Source organism: Phlebotomus papatasi, chromosome 3 (genome assembly GCF_024763615.1).
Source record: "Phlebotomus papatasi isolate M1 chromosome 3, Ppap_2.1, whole genome shotgun sequence".
Taxonomy (NCBI): domain Eukaryota; kingdom Metazoa; phylum Arthropoda; class Insecta; order Diptera; family Psychodidae; genus Phlebotomus; species Phlebotomus papatasi.
In genome coordinates, this window is record NC_077224.1 from 56,343,952 (window position 1) to 56,363,601 (window position 19,650).

At 34.2% G+C, this 19,650-nt stretch overlaps 2 protein-coding genes across 3 annotated transcripts; one reads left to right on the plus strand and one right to left on the minus strand.

Moving 5' to 3' along the window:
• Positions 1–3,202: 3,202 nt before the first annotated feature.
• Positions 3,203–5,330, plus strand: LOC129806947 (uncharacterized). The gene is made up of 2 exons (XM_055855826.1): positions 3,203–4,059; positions 4,126–5,330. The coding sequence occupies exons 1-2, from the start codon at positions 3,856–3,858 to the stop codon at positions 4,462–4,464; spliced, it is 543 nt and encodes a 180-aa protein (XP_055711801.1). The 5' UTR covers positions 3,203–3,855; the 3' UTR covers positions 4,465–5,330.
• LOC129806935 (tetraspanin-9) lies at positions 4,571–19,542 on the minus strand. 2 transcript variants are annotated; one of them, XM_055855806.1, is made up of 7 exons: positions 18,858–19,542; positions 11,073–11,150; positions 10,794–10,985; positions 7,576–7,770; positions 7,344–7,501; positions 5,319–5,433; positions 4,571–5,236 (listed from the first exon to the last, which is right to left on the minus strand). In XM_055855806.1, exons 2-7 carry the CDS (start codon positions 11,133–11,135, stop codon positions 5,084–5,086), a joined length of 876 nt encoding a protein of 291 aa, XP_055711781.1. In that variant the 5' UTR covers positions 11,136–11,150; positions 18,858–19,542; the 3' UTR covers positions 4,571–5,083. The 2 variants fall into 2 exon arrangements, with proteins under 2 accessions (XP_055711781.1, XP_055711780.1); XM_055855805.1 differs by having other exon boundaries at positions 19,347–19,535.
• Positions 19,543–19,650: the final 108 nt, after the last annotated feature.

Consider the following 19,650-nt stretch of genomic DNA (forward strand, 5'->3'; position numbering starts at 1 on the left):
ATATATCAATATTTTCTAATGTTAATTTTACACCTTTTTAAGGGTAAAATTAACATGAAAAAGGGTACATTTAACCCCTAATACACCTAAAAAGGGTAATATTTACACCGATTTTGGATCAATACTGCAGGGTAAAATTAACATTTAAGGAATGTTATTTTATATTTTTCGGATTTCTCTCAGTGTGAGGACAGTTTGGAAATACCTGATTATGGTTAGATTTCTAAAATCTTTAATAGAGCTGAAAAATCTAAAAAAAATCCCAAAACAATTTTCTATTAATTTTTAAAATTCTGGGAACAATAAAAAAATGTGATTTATATTTTTCAAAATACATTTAAACTAAAAGAAATATTTTTAGAGGCTTAGAAAACTTTATCAAAAACCTGTAAGCAAATAAACTTTAGTAAAAATCTAAAAATTTTTGGAATAAAATAGTTTTTAAATTGACTTGAGTAGGAATCGCAATGGCCAAGGCACCATAGCAAGTCGATAAAATGATTTCCTCTAAAATAAAAAAAACGATGCTTTAAATTTTTATCATAGATATATTTTATAAACCTTTCCCAATCTTTAAATATTGAAAGATTAGAATATAAATTTAAAAAAAGAATGAAGTTTTATGATAATTTCCTTAGGGGGAAGTAGGCACCTTTGAAAATGTCATGTTTCTCCTATATTTAAGTAGAACTGAGCCATATCATATTGTAATTTAGATTTTCTATTTTTTTGTGCAGCTAAATGATATCACGATAAGGCTCAATTTTATTTTTATTTAAAAATAGCTAAAAAATCCCAATTTCAAAGGTGCCCCACTTCCCCCTACAGTGGTTACCAATTATTATTTTAGTCAAGTTGCATTATTTGATTGGTTAAAGTGTGAATAGTTGAGAGTTTTCGTGAAACTCGTGTGTAACAGTGCTTTAGTAAATATGAGCGTTTATGGAATAATATGTATTCCTTGAACACAAATTCGTTGTTCGATATAGAATTTTAGGTTCTTATAAGAAACCTAAAAATAATGAAAAATAACGGTACTCTCTCTCTTCCAAAACATATTTTAGAAGAACTGTTTTAATAATACGTATACGAAGCTATGATCGAATTTGTGAATTTGAGTATTATGTAAAACTCACTTTGTAGCAGAAGTTTTCAAAGTTCTGCTTAATGACTTTATCGGTCTCAAAAAATGATAACGTACGAAATAGTTCGAAACTTTCTAAAGCCCCAATACTATTATAATGTTTGAAAACGGGAGCAATATGTCCTACGTGTCCCATGTCTTTCAAATACCGCTATATCTCAAAAGTACTTTCGGATCCTTTACGGTTTTAGTGGTTCACAATCAATTTGAACCAATTCATAAAACTCTCAAAGGTCGCCCAAAAAAGCTCAAGAGTAATAAAATTGAATTAAGGACAAAAATTATTTATCAGTTCATATCCGGTTGAGTACCGATTTATAACCGGTTCACACTGGTTCAGTCTTGTCAGAAATTCCAAGACCTATTTAAAAGCCCACTCATGAACCTTTTTCGACTGATTTTTCTTTGATGAACTCGATGAACTAAAGTTTTATTTTATCAATGAACGTGATGAATAACCAGACTCACTTTTAGATTGGTTTCGATTGGATCCTTTTTGATCTTTTTTTTTCAATCTTTTGCTTTTTTTAATAATTCATTTTTAATGTTGGCCTGCGTTCACATAATGATAAACGGAGAGATCTCATTTTTAGGGACTGTCAGAGCTTGATGGGAATGTAATTTCACCGTGATGTTCCCTGCCTGAGCTCGCTTTGGCGGTGTTCTATTAGTAATTTTGAGATTAAATACACTGGTCCTTTATTTGTTTTTTTTTAATGATATCCAGAAATGCAAATTTAAATATTGATGTAATCTTTGTTAATTTTAATGTATTAATTTTTTGTCCATATTTAGGCGTATGCTTGAATGGTTTATAGCTCAGTCAGAACTAGTCATTCTCTTCTTCTATCACAATGCTTAAAACCGCTCAAGTTGAACAGATCAGTATTTTCCCGTCTTTTTTTATTTGATGGTTTTATGTGAAAATTATTGTCAACAGTTTTTATTTGGATACATCTCATGAATAATAATTACTATGCCATATACAACCTACGAAGAAGCTTTTCCACAAATTTGCTCTGAAGGTTGAGCACCAACGCTAAGACGGCGGTGGACGTAAAGTCACAAATATCGCACATAAGGGCAGAATCACATTGATAATAAAATTCTCGCCGTAGCCTCACCGTATTTCGTTAATTTACGCATTTTCGTTGTAAGTCTTACGCAAATTCTCGATTACCGTATTACCTTATTTCATACTCTGTGGCACTAGGTGAAAATAATATAAGAAAATTGAATAAATAAAACAAAAATGCGATAAACGGTTAGCAAAACACACTGTACAATGAATTTCTCTTACAGTTTTTTTTTGCTCACCGTTTATGGCATTTTCGTTTTATTTATTCAATTTTCTTATATTATTTTCACCTAGTGCCACCGAGTATGAGATAAGGTAATACGGTAATTGAGAATTTGCGTAAGAATTGCAATGAAAATGCGTAAATTAACTAAATACGGTGAGCATTTTACTGTCAATGTGATTTTGCCCTAAACCTTAGTGTAATGCGCTATAAAGTCATTATTGGTGAAATATATTCTTTATCTATTTTTCCATTGAGAAATATGCTCTTTGATCCTTTTTACCTTTTGAACTTGAAAAAAAAACGTTATTAGGAATGATACAACCGATACAACGATATTTTAGTATATGGACGAATTATCCTCCTAGGTTGCCTAGGTAAACTCTAAAAACAAATATCCAAAAATGAAAAAAAAATTACGACGCGTTTTCGAGCAAGAACATGGTTTTGGAGGAGAAAGGGAGGGGTGGGGGCAAAATAAGAGGCATGTCAGCAGTCCTTGGGTCGACTTATGGGGGGTCCCTCGAAGGTCCCAAGTTACTATCTCTAACAGAGCTATCGACAGCCGGAATGATTGACGGACAGACAGGCGGAATGGTCCTCGCGGGTGGGTCCATTGCAATTTTTTCGCAAAATTTAATTTGTTTTAGAAAGAAGCATGTTAACAATATAATCCATTGGCCACAATGAATTTTGGATTAACTTACGTTGTTTTTTTTATCACTCAACTACGACACTTTATCAGTCATGATGGCGATGATGGTGATAAAAAGAAACCTCTTATACTGATAAAAGAATTTCAACGTCATAGCCTCATATCAATTTGGAGTGTCTGTTTGTCCAATAAAAATCTTATTGAGGATGAGCTTTTTTTTTGGGGGCAGAAATGCCATCTCTCGACGGTTCAGTAAAATTTTCCCAGATGGTAAGTGCGAGTGAAAGTCCAAGTATGTGGAGGTCCAATGGCATATCCCCCACTATTTTTTCTTAGTCAACCAGCAGCAAAAATATCAGTCAAAGAAGTTATAAGTTGAGCAATAGGAATTAATGTGGTTTTTAGTCTCTTCTTGAGTGTGTCTCATATTTTACTATATTGTGCAATTTAAATAAGTGTCTCTTTGGCAACTTGGTGGTAAATCAAATATAGGCATATTCTAATTCTTTGTGACCTCTACCCGAATCCTAGGGTCAGTTTGCAGATTAAACATTTATTCAGGTGTTAATGCACTATTTGTTCTTTGACTCTGTTGGGATTGGGAGTGAGTTTTGTGGTGAGTGGGGGAGATATTGTTGAATAACACCTTTGACTGTGATTTCAAGTGATTTGCAATATCACTGTCTTTTTGGTGGTGAGTGCGAAAATACGCGGTGATATTGAGACAGAGTGAAGTTAAAAGTGATTTGGCTAAGATGCTGCTAAGTGTTTTAATTAGTGCAATTGTGGTGGGATTGAGGGGAATTTATGGTCATCCTTTGGGAGGAAAGGGGTTTGGTGGTGATGGCGGTCTTGGAGGATCTGATCTCGCAGCTGGATTGCAGTCGAAAGTTAGCCAATTGTCCAGTGTGGCTCAGAATGCTGTTCAAGCAAAGATTCAATCGATTGGAAGTATCAAAGTGAGTTTTTTCTTTGCGGGTAAAGACGTTTGGCCGTTTTTGATGATTGCCTTTTGCAATTCCCAGAGTTCCTTGACAAATCAAGAGCACGTGCCAGATTACTCCAGGCAAGAATATGAAGGACTTCCATCCAAAGGATTATCTATCTATGACAATCTTCATGCCAAATTTGGCTCTTTGACAAATGCCCAACCAATTGTGGATTCAATTCGCGAGGAGGATAAATATGGAAATTCTGGAGATAAATTCTATCCAGTTGGCAGGAAGGTTGTAGATGGTTTTGAGAGTTTCTCCAATATCATCAATAAATTCTTCGAAGTACCACGTGAGATTACACGGCAAATATCTCGTGGTATTACAGATAAACTCAATTCAGTAGGAGCTAAAATTGTTGGCTTAATGTAGAGCTGCAATTGCGAAATAATTTCTGTTGTACCTTGAATTTCTTCCTCTCACTCTCATTAATTTTATATATAAAAAAAAATAAAAATTCAATAAAGTGCCTGATATATTTTTTTAAATCTTTTATATTTATTTCACTAAAATATTTTATAAAATGTCTATTAAAATGTGATAAACATTTGGTTGAGCTGAGAAATTCAGAAAAAAAGATTGATATCAACTTTTTTGATACTTTTTTTTATACACTCAATTTGATGTTTTTGCGTTACATTTCTTTTTAATTTTTATATATTGAAAAAAAATCATTAAGCTAAGATAATTCTACGATTTAGGTAATAGGTACTTGTTTTTTTTATTTCTTGATAAATTTTATCGCTCTTTTGATTGGTGTGATTTCTTTTTTGTTTTATTTTTTTGGAATGTTTACGAAACATTGCAATTTTTTGGCACTAAATTTGTCTTGCTGTGATTTATTTTTTTGGCCATTTTTAATTATTTTTTTCTTACTTACAACACAAAAGAATATTAATCTTAAGGCACAAAATTTGTTTTTGTTTGTTTGTTTTTTTATAATAATTAAATATCGCTCATTGGGGTTGTCTTTTATCGAGATAATTCCATTTTATTCATCTAAATAGGAATTTGATCGGTGTCGTTGAACATTATTTTGTCCACTTTGGGGTTCAATTGCAGGTGAATACGATTTGTAGGTTTGTGATGATTGCTTATGTTTGACCGTACAGAAGAGTAGCATTGATGATATCAGTCCAAATAGCTATAATAAAAAGCCAATAGAAGAGAAAAAAATTAGCATATCATGTTTGGTTATATCTTATCGTGAGAATTTAATTATATACCTGAAGAAATGCTATGACTAGACCTATAGTTCCAACAACGTGTAACCGTTGAATGAACCACATTTGGAGTGTTTGAGCGCAACCTTTGTCCCACCATAGAGATGGATCTTTTGATCTGTAGAAAAATCACAAGATTTAGTATTTAGGTGAGATTCTTAACAATCTCACCTACTATAATCCTAACAAAATTTCATGTCGTCCGATCGACCTCAAACTTGGCCAAAATGTGTTTCATCACTTCCTGATCACGAATATATATGTGGCTAATGTACGTTCCCGGCCGGCCGGCCGGCCGGCCGCTCTTTGGAGCTTAATAGCTCCTAAACTAAAAAAGATATCGACTTGCGGTTTTCGGCAAAGGTTATATATCGGGTGAAAATTGCAACTTGGTGCATAGACCCCCCACCCCCCACCCCTCCTTCCGCCATTTTGAAGACCCCCCTTTTATTGTTTTCTCAATAGCTCCGCCCCTATGGCATCGAGCGGGCTCAAATTTTAGTATGTTATAGCTGGGCCTTAGAGCTTTCCATCAATACCAAACTTAAGGTCCCCCGACCCCCCTGACCCGAGCTATAAGGGTCCAAAAAAAATTTCTTAAAATGGCCATAACTCCGGTTCTAATTGTCAGAATTTAAAAAGTGAGGGCTTTTTGGAAAGCTCTCGTGAAATTCCACTTCCCCTTCTAACATTGCAAGTTCATAAAACCACCGCTAGGGGCGCTTTTTTTAAAAAGAAAATTTTTAAATCTTAAAAGTTAAATAACTCAAAAATTCCATTGTGCATCGGGCTGAAAATTTAGTATGTTGTAGCCGTTGATTATACCTATCAAACAAAAAAAACCTTAAGTCGATCTAAAACCCCTGACCCGAGCTATAAGGGGTCAAAGTTCGAACATTGACCGGCCTCTATCTCCGGTTCTAATTAACATAGCGACCTAAATTTTACCTTTTTGGTTTCGTCTCGATGAGCACTTTCAGATGGAAGTTCAAAAAGTCACCATAGGTGGCGCTGTGATAGCGTCAAAATTCATAGAAATTCAAAGTCACTTTTCTCAAAAACGGCATTGTGCAAGTTAATGAAATTTTAGTATGTTGTAGTCCAGTCTAGGACGTTTCCAAAATGGTGCGTATGCGCGCTGTGGTTTCAATAGAACCGGAGATATGAGGGGTCAAAGTTCACTAAATTCAAAAAATCATATCTCCGGTTCTATGTGACCGATTTTGATGAATGAGGGCTTAAACGAAAGATCTCACTAAATGATACAACTTTCTAAAATATTTGAACTTCGTGGGACCAACACCAGGGGCGCCACAGTCGAAAAACCAATTTCAATATCACATAACCTCAATTATCTCGACTGTCGCTGAACCGATTTTGATGATTACTTCGACATAATTGTAGAGCACATTTGTCTCTACATTTCGTCCATACATCATTTTCCACTCAGACTACGCTATCACTCCGATTTTGCCGTTTAAGTGTGAAAAAATTGATTTTTCCCATAAAAACGCTTTGAAATCACTCAGATGCCAATTTGACTGCCTCTACTCCACCAAGACACTTAAAATAGGGTTTTAAATGGAAAGTCCCACAAAATACAACAATTCTTTGAAATAGTTGAAGCTCAACAAATGACTACTTGGGGCACTCTGGATGAAAAAACGAGTTAAGAAACAAAAAACCTGGCTTATCTTGGCTTCTGAGTAATCGATGAGTTCAAGTTCTACGGAAAAATTATAGAGAACATTCTGGTCTACATTTCACCCATATAACACTTTTCTGTCAGTTCATCCAAATCCTTGATATTTTGGTTTAAATACAAAATTTGTATAATTTCACGAATTTGATTCAAGATAACTGAATGGCGTCTCCCAACTTCAGCTCCAAATCGAATTTGCATGCACTCCGAGTTAGCTCACGTTAAGAATCTCACCTACATAAGCCGGTTAGGATTATCTGTCCCATTTCCTTCTCCTCTCAAAACATAATTTAAAAGAAAAGATAGAAAGTATTTCATTAAGATACCTGGCACAGTTGGTGTATCTGTTGTCAATGCCAGAACCCTCGTACCATTCAGTTTCATTGTAGCGAGAACGGCAGCATGATTGTGGTACCCATCGTTCTTCCGGCCACGAACTAATTGCATACCAATCTTCATACGATGTTACACCACAGCAATGAAGCTGGATTAATAAATAGGCAAATTTTATGTTACTGTGGGAGAGAATGATTTTAGATGCTGGAAAATAAAACTCACGTCTGACTGGAGATTGTCCCAGATGGCGGCTACTGATGGGGCAGCAAATCCACCGCGATCTGTTGCATTGTAGTGCTTTTCAATTCCTGTTTTTAATTCATTCACAACTGTCTTTGTGAGGCCACCACGGAAGACAAATGCCAGGGATCCTACGAGGAATTCACTGAGAAACAGGATAACAACCAAAGAAAAGTACTGAAAAGAAATAGGAAATGCTATAAATCATCAAAGATCACTATTGCCTAGGTGTAAAATTCAGGAGTTTTGTTCGAAAAAGTCCCTTTAAGGACCCCGTATCTTATACAGTAATGTTTACGCAAATTCGGGATTTTTTTGTAGGAAAGATGAACGTTGTTAAATCAGAGGTAATTCAGGTGGAGAAGTCATTGAAATGTCTTCGTGCATCTGCCAAGCTTCTGCAGTAATAATGGAGCTTGGTTAAAGCGTAGCGAGCAAGGCCGAGTTTAGTCGTTCGGTTGAATTATCAGTTTACATAAGATTCGGGTAATAATCGAAAGTTTAAGATCGCGAATTCAAGCTGCTGGGATGAGGTACCTCCGACTCCTTTCCCATTTTTTTACGAAGAAAAAAATATTTTGTGAAATAGTTCGGAAATGTTTGTAATTTGTTCACAAACATTTTTCGTAATATGATTACTTACGAGCATTCTTTGTTGCAGAGGTGTATCAACGGTCCTTGCACGCCTCTGCTTTGTTGCTTTACAAACATTTACTCTTAAATGTTGGTTAACACACAAAAACGTTTTTAAAATTTTGTCATTTGTTCGTAAAGTTTTGTCAAACAAAAATCTACAAACGCATGTTTGTAAAGCAACGAAAAATATACTCATCAAGTGATCATGTTACGAGCAATGTTTGAGACAAATTACAAACTTTTACGAACTTTTTTCGTAACTCTTCAGTAGAAATTCACAAACATTTACAAAATATCTTTTCGTGTAATGAATCTGACCCAAACCTGAAGTGACACATTTCGTGAAAAAAATCGGTCAGATTCATTAAAAGAAAATTGAGTTAATGTGAAATGTTCGAAGCCACAGCATGTGTAAAGCCTGAAAGCCTTCCTCTATTTTCTCTATTTTTTAACATAATAAATTTTTATTTTAATTCAAGTTCTTAAGCATAAATATTAAAAGTACAATATTTAATTTATACTATATTTTCTAAAATTTTCATTAAAAAATCTGAAATCATTGAAAAAACAGGTTACTTTGCGGTGGGCAAGATTACTCGGAGTAAATTAAAATTTATTTGATGTCATAAAACATAATATTTCCTTTTAGTAGAAAAGTAAAACTCGTACTTGAACTGAGCATTTTTGAAAAAATCAAATTTGGATTTTTGGGAGAGTTTTATACAAAAATTACTATTTTTGGGGTATTTTACACCACGTTTCGTCTTGTAAAATAAGTTGTGATCAAGGCAAAAAGGCACTATTAAAATACAAGCTTAACTCACCAGCTAACAGGAATTATTTGTTTTTTGACAGCAGATAAATTTACTCTGAGCCTCTGAGTAATCTTGTCCACCGCAAAGTGATATTTTTTTTTTTCAAAAAAATAAGACTGCAGAAATAAAGCAAAAAAGACTGCAAAACTGAAATATCGTACTTTTATATGCTCAGGACAGCTTGAAATAAATAAATTTTTTATATTAAAAAATGGTACAGAAAATGTGCTTCTTTTGTTTTTAATTTGTGTGACTCACATAACTCCTTAAGGAATTCACTTGTAGAGATAGAGTGAGGAACGTAGCCGTTCTTGAAGATCTAAGGATCGAAAGAAGATCTAAGGGTGATCTTCAGCGCTTGAATAAAGAAAGAGATTCCCCAAAAAAGCTATGAAAGTCACTTTGTAAGGAGTTCTCGACCTCGTAGAGTTGGAACAAGTTGAGGATCTTGCCTTGGAACGTTTTGATATCGAACCTGAAGAGGTTCTTGAAATGGTTATGAATAAAGTGTCGTGGTGGTCTAACAAACTTGATGCTCTAACTTCGCGGGCTGCTTTACTAGAGATAAAGCGGTTATTGATTAAAGGCTTAACGCAGCTCCCAAAGGTTTCAAAATCCTAATTACCAAGCAGTTTTATTGTTTCTTTTCTTTTAAATAAAAACTATCATTTCACGTGATATCAAAATTGAAAGTTAAAATTTTCCAAGAAATTTCGGCAGATAAGAATTTATAGATGTTAAGCCATATGGTTAAGCCTTAGGTTTAAAGCCCGTATAAGCGTTTGAAAACGAATGAACGAATGAATGAGCATAGACAATCGTGTGTCAACCGAATTTTAAATCAGTTCAAAATTGTTGTTAATCTAAAGATATAAAAAAAATGATTCAGTGCAAGAACGGCGAAATGTTAATGATAAAATAAAATCTTGCGAAACTAGGTTTTAGGGTACAGCACCAAAGTCGCAAGTTAGAACATTTTGCAAGATGTTTTAACATTTTTTTTACTAACGAAACAGTGCTTGATCTGCTTGATCATATAAAATCTAGCGAAATTTATCTTTAAAATCATCGTCATCGTAATTTTCAACCGCTTATCCATATTTGGGGCCGCGGGCCTGTGACATCCAATTTTGTAGCCCACGCTTGTCGATTCTCCGTCACTTCAGGAAGATCTTCAGATTCGATCCCAAGGCACTCCAAGGCAAGATTCTGAATTTGATTCAGTCATCTTGTTCTAGGTTTGTCCTTAGGGAGAGGTCTCCTCACAATGACTTACGTAGCTTTTCTGGGGAATCTTTTTATCTTTAAAATGAATAGAAATAAAGATAGGTTATGTTATATCGAACATAACCTGATTCTACGACTTAACCTCTTGCCTCTCTAAGAAATCTTCAATGCAAATATAAGCAGAAAAAAAACTTTAAAGGTAATCTCAAACGTAATGAAAAGAATGAATGAATTAAAAGTCTTTATTAAGAAATGATTTTTTAGCGACACCTTTCATCTCTTTTTTATTTGTACCTCGGTTAGTAGAGTCAGTGGTGTATATTTCTCGTGTAATTAATCATGATACATAGTGTTCACCAGACGATAGCCGGTGGTGTAAGAGTAATTAGAGGCCATGCACACGACTTGTGAGAAGAGAAATTTCGAGGAAATAATATCCCCTTCTCAAATGAAAATAGCAATATTGTGGGGTTTATATTATTGTGCATTATGTGCAAAAAGAAGCAGAAAAGAAATATTTACCGTGATGAGGAGACATCGTGACTGGAACCAGGCACCGCAGCATCCAAAGAAGGAGACGACAACACTTAAGACTCCAACAGTAATGAAGAGACAATCAGCACTGAGGGCTGCATGATCGGGCAGGAGAGTTGCGTAGCCTTGATAGCAGAGTTTAAGCCAAATTCCGGCCGCCAAGAAGACACTTCCGCACAACTGATGGATGTGTTCCAAAATGGAATGGAAATGAGAGAGAAATTGAGGAAGATATTTCAATGCGGAGGTAAATTTTATTTTTCTCACCCAAACAATTAAATTCAACCAACAGAAAGTCCGGCGAATGCAAGTGTAGCCAGTTCTTCCCATCTTCTTCCTCAACGTCTGAAATTTATTAAGAGAAAGAGAGAGGTGCAATGTGAAGATTAGATAAAGAATGTAATAGGGAAGATTGTGTGAGAAATCCTTTTATTGGAGGTGCGAGTGTGAAGATATAATGCTCTTGGAAAATAATTGTCATTGTTATCAGATTTATTGCTACTGCTGTTTTATTTTTGCTTATTTAGACATACTAACACATCCTCCATTCATTTTAAACTAGCTATCCAACATCCGCGAGTCTGATGTTCGGATATCTTCCAACATTGGGTGGCTGGAATGAATGGGCGATGTGGGACAAAAGAGCGGGTGAATTGAAATTTATTGTATTCACAAACTATTCATTCTGAAATGACGGTCAAAAGTATTGCTGTGTATGGGCTCTAATCTTCTCTCCCTCACAAATTCAAATGCTCCATTTTTTTTCTGTGAGATGAATTGGAGGGAATGAGGAGGAAAGGTGGGGGATGATGGGGGAGTGAAACAAATTGGTCATTTATGAGAGAGATAGAGATATTGAGAGAAGTGTCCACTGCATAAACATATATAAAATGTGTGTCTCTCTAGTCAGTGAAACAATTGGTCACAATTGAAGCAGGATGTTTTATTGTGCATCTCAAAATCACTAAAACACTTTAAAAATCGTCGCTTTCATAACACAATGTCGTATAAGCATTTTGATAATCTTTTACAGTGATACCTATTATATGGGGCATAGCCTTAAATGGTGCCACTACCCTTTTTATAATCAAAAGTTTGACCTAGAGATTTTTTTCATCCCAAAAAGGATTACAATGGGAAAATTTGAAATTGCAACTAAATCGGAATTTTGAGATTCCACAAATCACTCAAAATATTGCCATAAGCACATATTAGGAGTATTATAATTGAGTTTTGAATAAAAAATAGGGTAGATTAAGTACTTTTCGCCACCCTAAGGGTTGACACCCTTATAATTCTTATGTTTTTTGTCAAAATAAAATGAAATTTTGTATACAGGTGCATTGAAGCATTGTCTCTATTGAACCAGGAGATTTCACGGGAAGTTTTGAGCATCTATTTGAAAAAATACATTTCCTGCAACAATGCATGTTTCAGTACTTTTCGTCACCTTATAAACACTTTTTCGCCATTCTGTAAGCACTTTTTCGTCACTTGTTTTTAATTGAATTTTAAGAAACAGCAGCTTTCGAAAACTTCCAAAAGTACACAGCACAGTACTTTTCTTATTTAACACCAATACCAGGCAATTATAAGAGTATTTCGAATGATTTTTTGCACATTTTTATTTGCGATAAAAATCAATTGAAAATTATGCTTTTTTTCAATCTTATTCCGCAAGTTGCGCCACTTGTAAAATGTTAGAAAAATGAGTGGCGAAAAGTACTTACACAGCCGAAAAAGTAAGCCCTATTTCACCATTATCCGAATTTCTTTATTTTTTTGGAAAACATTATTAAAAATGATATTAGAATAAAGTTTAGTTAATAACAGATTGAATTTCAGTGAAAAAATATCAAATGCTGCACAGCAAAAACTTATAATTATGCAAGACAATTTCTCTGAGCGTTGACAAGTTTCTTAAGAACTCCATATTAGGTGAGATTCTTAACAAAATCTCACCTACTATAATCCTAACAAAATTTCATGTCGTCCGATCGACCTCAAATTTGGCCAAAATGTGTTTCGCCACTTCCTGATTCCGAATATATATGTGGCTAAGTTACGTTCCCGGCCGGCCGGCCGGCTTTTACTTCATTATTTTATTTAAAAAACACGAATAAAATCATCAAATTCAGTTTTCCTCGAAGAATCCTCCTTTGGCTTTGATAAGCGCCTCACAAATTCGGGGCATTCTGTTGATCAATTTCTCCAAAATGTTAGAAGGAACTCTGCCCACATATCCTGAAGTGTTTCCACCAAGACTGGAACTGATGTCGGCGCCTTCTCTCGTACCATCTGGTCTAGGAAATTCCAGAAAATTTCGATGTGGTTACAATTGGGTGACTGGGGTGATTGGGGTGGCTAATGCATGTAGTTTAGGACCCTGCGTTTCTCTTTCTCAAGAAGGAAACCTCTACAAAGCTTTGAGGAATGCTTGGGATCGTTATCCTCTTGGAAAAAAAAACCACGCTCAATAAACTGAATGCATTAGCCACGCCAGTCACCCGATTGTAGCCTCATTGCAATTCTCTTGGATTTTCTCGACCACAAGGATCGAGATTAGGCGCGACATCAGTTCCAATCTTGGAGGAAACACTTCAGGATGTGTGGCCAAAGTTCCTTCAGACATTTTGTAGAAATTGATCAACAGGATGCCCCGAATATGTGAGGCGCTTATCAAAGTCAAAGGAGGATTCTTCGAGGAAAACGAAATTTGATGATTTTATTCATGTTTATTTAAATAAAATAATGAAGTAAAAGAACTGAAATTGCAACAATAATAAGAAGAAATTTAAAAAATAATAAAAAATATATGAAAAAGTAGAATTTGGGATGAAAATTTCAATATTCAAAGAAGAAACCCCTTTCAGAACACATCACACCGGAAACCGACCACAATCCGTACCAAAAATATTCCCTCGGTATTATTTTCAGTTTTTCTGACTCTTAATAATATTTACTAATAGTATTTAGCTTATATTAAATGATTATTAGAAGATTAGATCAGTTTTAGAATGTGGGGCTACTTTTGCATTTTTTTTCCAAAAAGCTAATTTTTGACTGATCCTCAAATTATAAATTTTGTAGCTCATGTATTTTCTCAAATCTTGTTTAAAACTGTTCTTAGGTTTATATATGAAACTATTTCAGTCAATAGAACTGGATATTACAGCGTATTCCCGGTCCAAATCACGTGTATTTAAGCTTACGAAGGGTGTATTTAATGTTTTGGCCGTTAGTGTAAATAAATCAAGTGAAAAAAATGTTATGTGCTGTACACATCTACGACTTAAGCCGAGAGACGGCTTAGCGTAATTATAATCAAAATAATGATCCCATTAGTTTCTCACTAAGCCATCTCTCGGACTAAGCCGTAATGCCCTACACTAAATTACGGTTTAAGCTAAAGAGACTGTATACTCCAATCATAATTTTGATTATAACTACGTTAATGCCCTAGACACACTTACGACTAAAGTTCAGAGACGACTAAGCTAGTTCATAGCCAAGTCAGTTCCTAACACACTACAAATGAGGCTTAGCATTCACTAGTATCCACAAAATATAACTTTCCTGGGTTTTTATGCAAATATTTCTACTGAAATGCACTAATACTCCTCTGAAAATGAAACTATTTGTAATATCGTGTCTCAGTACACGTCCAATAATTATTGTTAATTACAATTATTTGTGAGGTGGAAGCTAACTCGCGACTTAAGCCAATTTTGGCGATTCTAGTGAATAGTTCTTGTTGTTATACGTGAATTGTGAAGTAAATTTAGAAGTAGTTTCATTTTCAAAGGACTACTAGTGCATTTCAGTAAAAATATCTGCATAAAAACTCACGAAAGTTATGTTTTTTTGAGTGCCAGAAAATGTTAAGCCTCGTTTGTAGTGTGTCAGGATTTGACTTGGCTATGAACGAGCTTAGTCGTCTCTGGACTTTAGTCGTAAGTGTGTCCAGGACATAAGCCGTCTCTCGGTTTAAGTCGTAGGTGTGTCCTGAACATAGGTCAGTCTAGGGTATTTATATACCGAAAATTAAGGATTCAAATATTTCTCATAACAACTGAACGAACCTTACTAAACGTCTAAAGTTCTAAGAGACTGGTATATGGGATATCAAAAATAAATAAAAATTGAAATTTTGAGCCTTCTTTTTAAAATATTATCCTTACTGTAAATAGCCATCTTGACCAACTTAGGGTCCAAATATTATGCATTAATTACGAAATCATCCCTTTGTGGACCCACTCAGAGTTATCGAATTATAAATTTTATGTATGAGAAGATACAATGTAAAGAACTCTGTACTGAGTAAGTGTCATACACTCGGTACAATTGTCTCCAATTCGCCTTTTCTGCTTATATATTTTAAACCATAGAGATTTTTTTTAATCGCAATAAAAGAGGAAAATTTCTTTAAAATTATTAGCCTTTTCGAAGAAAACCATTTGTGGCTTGGAGAATTCCCTTTTGAGATGTTTTTCATTAGACATTCTTCAGCTTCAGATAGTAATTAAAAGCTCCTAGTAACATTATTTCTCGTGCTTGTCCATCAGTCAACATTGCTTTTGATGTATTTCTGCCACTTCTTGCTGATCTATTAAATTAAGTATCACTATTTAAGTGATAATATACACCTCGTCAAACTAAATATCGTGCATTTACTGCAGAATTTTATAGTTATCATATGCAAATTTTTCTGCCTTGCAGGTAATTTCTTCTTCAAGAAGTGAAATGTGTTAATAAGAGATTGTTCTATTTTATTTTTCTCTCAGGCAAGGTAATTGCTTGGCTTCAGGTGTCCAGAAAGAGAAATTTTGCGGAAGAAAATAAAAGGGACAAAGTGGGGATTATGTAGAGTAAATTAGATTGGGTTTCAGTGGGATTTATGACGAGTGTAACAAAGGGAGTCTTATGGTGTAAGTGCAAGGTATAGAGTTCAAATTTGTCTAGAAGAGGAAGTTGAGACGATTAATTAGTGGAGCACTTGAAGAGCTTGATGTGGTTTTTTGAGGAAATAATTAATTAGAGAAAATTTTTCGGACATATGTGGTAGTTTGTAAATTGACCATGCGGAGAGAATTTTAGACTATTAAGTCGCATTAAAGACAGATTCTAACAGTGAAATTGTAAGCATTGTAGACGATTGAAGTATGTTCGCTCATTGGAAATACAGGGGAATAACTTAGTAAGAAGCTTTTTTTTTAATAATAGCTTTGATTTTTTTTTGTTATTGCTTAAGCTCCACCAGAACAAAGCCTACATTTAATATTTGGAATGTTTTCCGGATTTGTTAAAATAATTTTAATGTATAAAAAATGTTCAAATAATTACTTTACGTCGTATAGGTACAGTTCTGGTCGTTAGTGGTCTCTATTTTACACAGAATACATCAATAATGAACCTTGTTTAAACTTTAAAATTGGACCTGCTTTCTACTAAATGACATTTTTTTCTACGAATAAATATTTATTATTTGACGTATTCTGAGTTGAAATAAAGGCATCTGCCAAAACTGTTCCTGTTCTACGCAAGGTAAATGGGGTCGAACACTAGGAAAAAAAGAGGGTATGATTAACTTTTTCGTCATAATGGTAACATTTTCTAGGTGTAAAAATATATCAAAATTTTTTTCATGTTAATTTTACACCTTTTTAGGGGTAAAATTAACATGAGGAAGGGTAATTTTAACCCCAAATTCACACAAAAAGGTAATATTTATATCGATTTCAGATCAACAGTATAGTTTTCAGAACGTTTTTTAAAACTAACTTTTATGGATTTCTCTCGGTGCAGGCCCACCTATTGGAATCACGTCTGAAGAGCTCGTGTCATGACTTATTGGCACTCTATTCTGTCCTATTTCTAACACGGATTTTGAAGACCTTATAGGAAAATATCCTAATCCATTAAGATCCTTATATGAAAAGGTAAATTAATGAGAAAACGTCTTATAGCTTACATTTTGTTAAATATACCGTAAGTTTGGGTGAATTTGTCCATTGCGGGTGACTTTGACACCCCCCTGTTCATTGCCTTTTCTTTGTTTCTAGACTTTAAGGATGGTCTTTACCGATCCGATCTACCATGTCTGATTCACAAAGACTCTCTTTAAGTTCTAGAAATAAAGAAAAGATTACGAACAAAGGGGTGTCAAAGTCACCCACAGGGGACAAAGTCATCCGTACTTACGGTATTAAATACATTTTGACGAAACTGCCATTAACTGTTCTTTGCCGGGCAGGAGTTCCTTCAACCCTATATAAACATTTCTACATCTAAATTATTTCAACAAATTGGAAGAAATATAAAAGGCATAGAAAATAGAATTACCAAGGTGGTCCTCCTATTTTATTTACCGCTACTGCAATCTACCAATTTATAATTATATATCATCGTTATTAGCGTTTTCCATAACTTCTTTGCCATCTAAATCAGCAAGTCAATAAGGAGAAAAAACCATGTTAGGTAAAGTGGTACAAGTTGGACAGTGGTACAAGTTCGACAATGGTACAATTTGGACAGGGCTTTTTTTCTTGATAAATTTAGTACTTAATTTTTATTTGTATATTTTTAATGCTTTAGTTTTATAATTTGGTTCCTTGTGCTTAAAAACAAATTTTGTACTGTATTTATCAAGAAAAAAGCCATGTCCAACTTGTACCGGCGAATTGTCCAACTTGTAACACTATAATTCCAAATTATACCACTTTCCCCTATACAAAAATTGCTGATTTATGTGACGGGGAAGTTACAACAGTTGCTGATCTGAGCGACAATGTATATCAGTTTTTCTCCCCTATAATGGTACTCTGTCCGTATATTTCCTATCCATGTTATTGTTGATAAATGCTAAACGTTATTAAATAGCAACTTGGGGTTCTCGGCAGACGAAAATTGGAACGAAAGCAAAAACGATCTTCATTTTTTTTCATGATTACTCTTAAAAATTGTAATATTAGTTTTCGAATTTGTTAAAAGAGATTCCTTCTTCACTTTTTTTAAATTTTCTTTTTTTTAATTAATTAATTAATTTTTTTTAATTACCCTAGTGGACATTTCTTCCATATCAGACAATGAATCCAATAGGTTCCTTCTAAATATTTTTAAAAATAAACCGATTATAAATCGGTAATGAATTGATAATTGATCTTAAATTAAAAATTATATTTATTACACCTAAACTGAGAGAAATTCGAAAAAGTTAAAATAACATTCCGGAAATGTTTACTTTACCCTGCAGTATTGATCCGAAATCGGAGTAAATATTATGCTTTTAAGGTGTATTAGGGGTTAAAGTTACCCTTTTTCAAGTTGATTTTACCCTTAAAAAGGTATAAAATTAACATTAAAAATGTTGATATATTTTTACATATAAAAGGTGTTAAAATTATGAGGAAAAAAGTTAATCATACCCCAGGGATTTATTAATCTCTTGGAAACCCGTATATCCAATTTTATTTTGGAGATTGGTCACCAACGTTAAATTCCAAATAGATTCAGGTTGATCCACGAGAATTTTTAACCTGTAAAATTTGGCAGTAAAGGGATTAGGTAAAGCAAATTTTTGATGATCCTAACTCCTCAGTGAATGACAGTTTGGGATAAATCTTTACTGCTGAATTTTACAGACTAAATATTTTCGAATATAAGCCTGAGTCTATATGGGCCCTAAGACGGCTATGGGCGCTTATTTCTTATATTTTTTATCATCGCTCTTGTATGTATATAACTCAGCAAGATAATAAGATTTTACCAAATGCTCGAACTTTTAAGCACAATATTTTATTCCAGTTATTCCATTAGTTAAATAAGATTTATTATTTCAATCAAATAATTCGAACTCTACCACTCCTTTTTTTTTCAACAAAAAAAAGAAAATGAAATTTTGGAGCTGTTTCAGTAAGAATAAAATTATAGTTTGCATTGTACCCTTGTAATTTCAAATGAGCGACATGTTAAGTTGAATCTTTGAGGTACTCACACAAAAATTGGCAATTACAGCAATTATAATCAACGTAATTCCATAGGCAAATATCTCACCCGTATTCTCTATCTCAGAGGTCCTCCTTTGTGGCAGTAAAGAAAAAAAAACTTTATGTTGTGCGGTAGGTAATTAAATATTCCTAAAATTGTTGGTGGTTTCTTGATCTTTCTTTCCACACTATAGAACAATATTCTCTCTGACGCTCCTCTACCTTGTCTCTATGTATTCAGCTATATTTGCACAAAATGATGCATAATAAGTGTGACACATCACAGTATTCCCATACAATTTGATGATGATACTATTGAACTTTAAAGTGTTATCGCACTTTTTCACACCAAACACTGCTCTGGCCTTTATTTTTTTTTTGCTTCACTCTGGCGCGAGATTAAGAGAATCAATTAATTTTTCTTGGACCCTTTTATATCTCATTTATTCACACAGACTCTTCTCGGGGGAAGGGGATTAAATATTATCCAGCAAGAGGAAGTATTAATGCACAACACAATTTTCAATCTGTTTATTCTAAAAAATAAAACACTCACAGAATTCTCATAAAAGCCATACACACTGTCGGTCGACCGAAGTTCTAGATCCTAGGCGGATGGCTTTAGAGACGTTTTCTCGCTGACGCATGAAAGTGGACTGAATAATCTGAGATTCACTGAGACTCACCAACTCCACACAGCACCCAACAATCTCGTGGTATTCCGACACTATTGAGCTCACGATGCTTGTGAGCAATTGGGCAGAATAATACGTGTGTGAAAAAGTCAAGAGAGAAAAATAGAGAGAGGGTAGAACACAATGTGTTCTATATTTTGATGAAGTTGAATGGTGAAAAAGAAA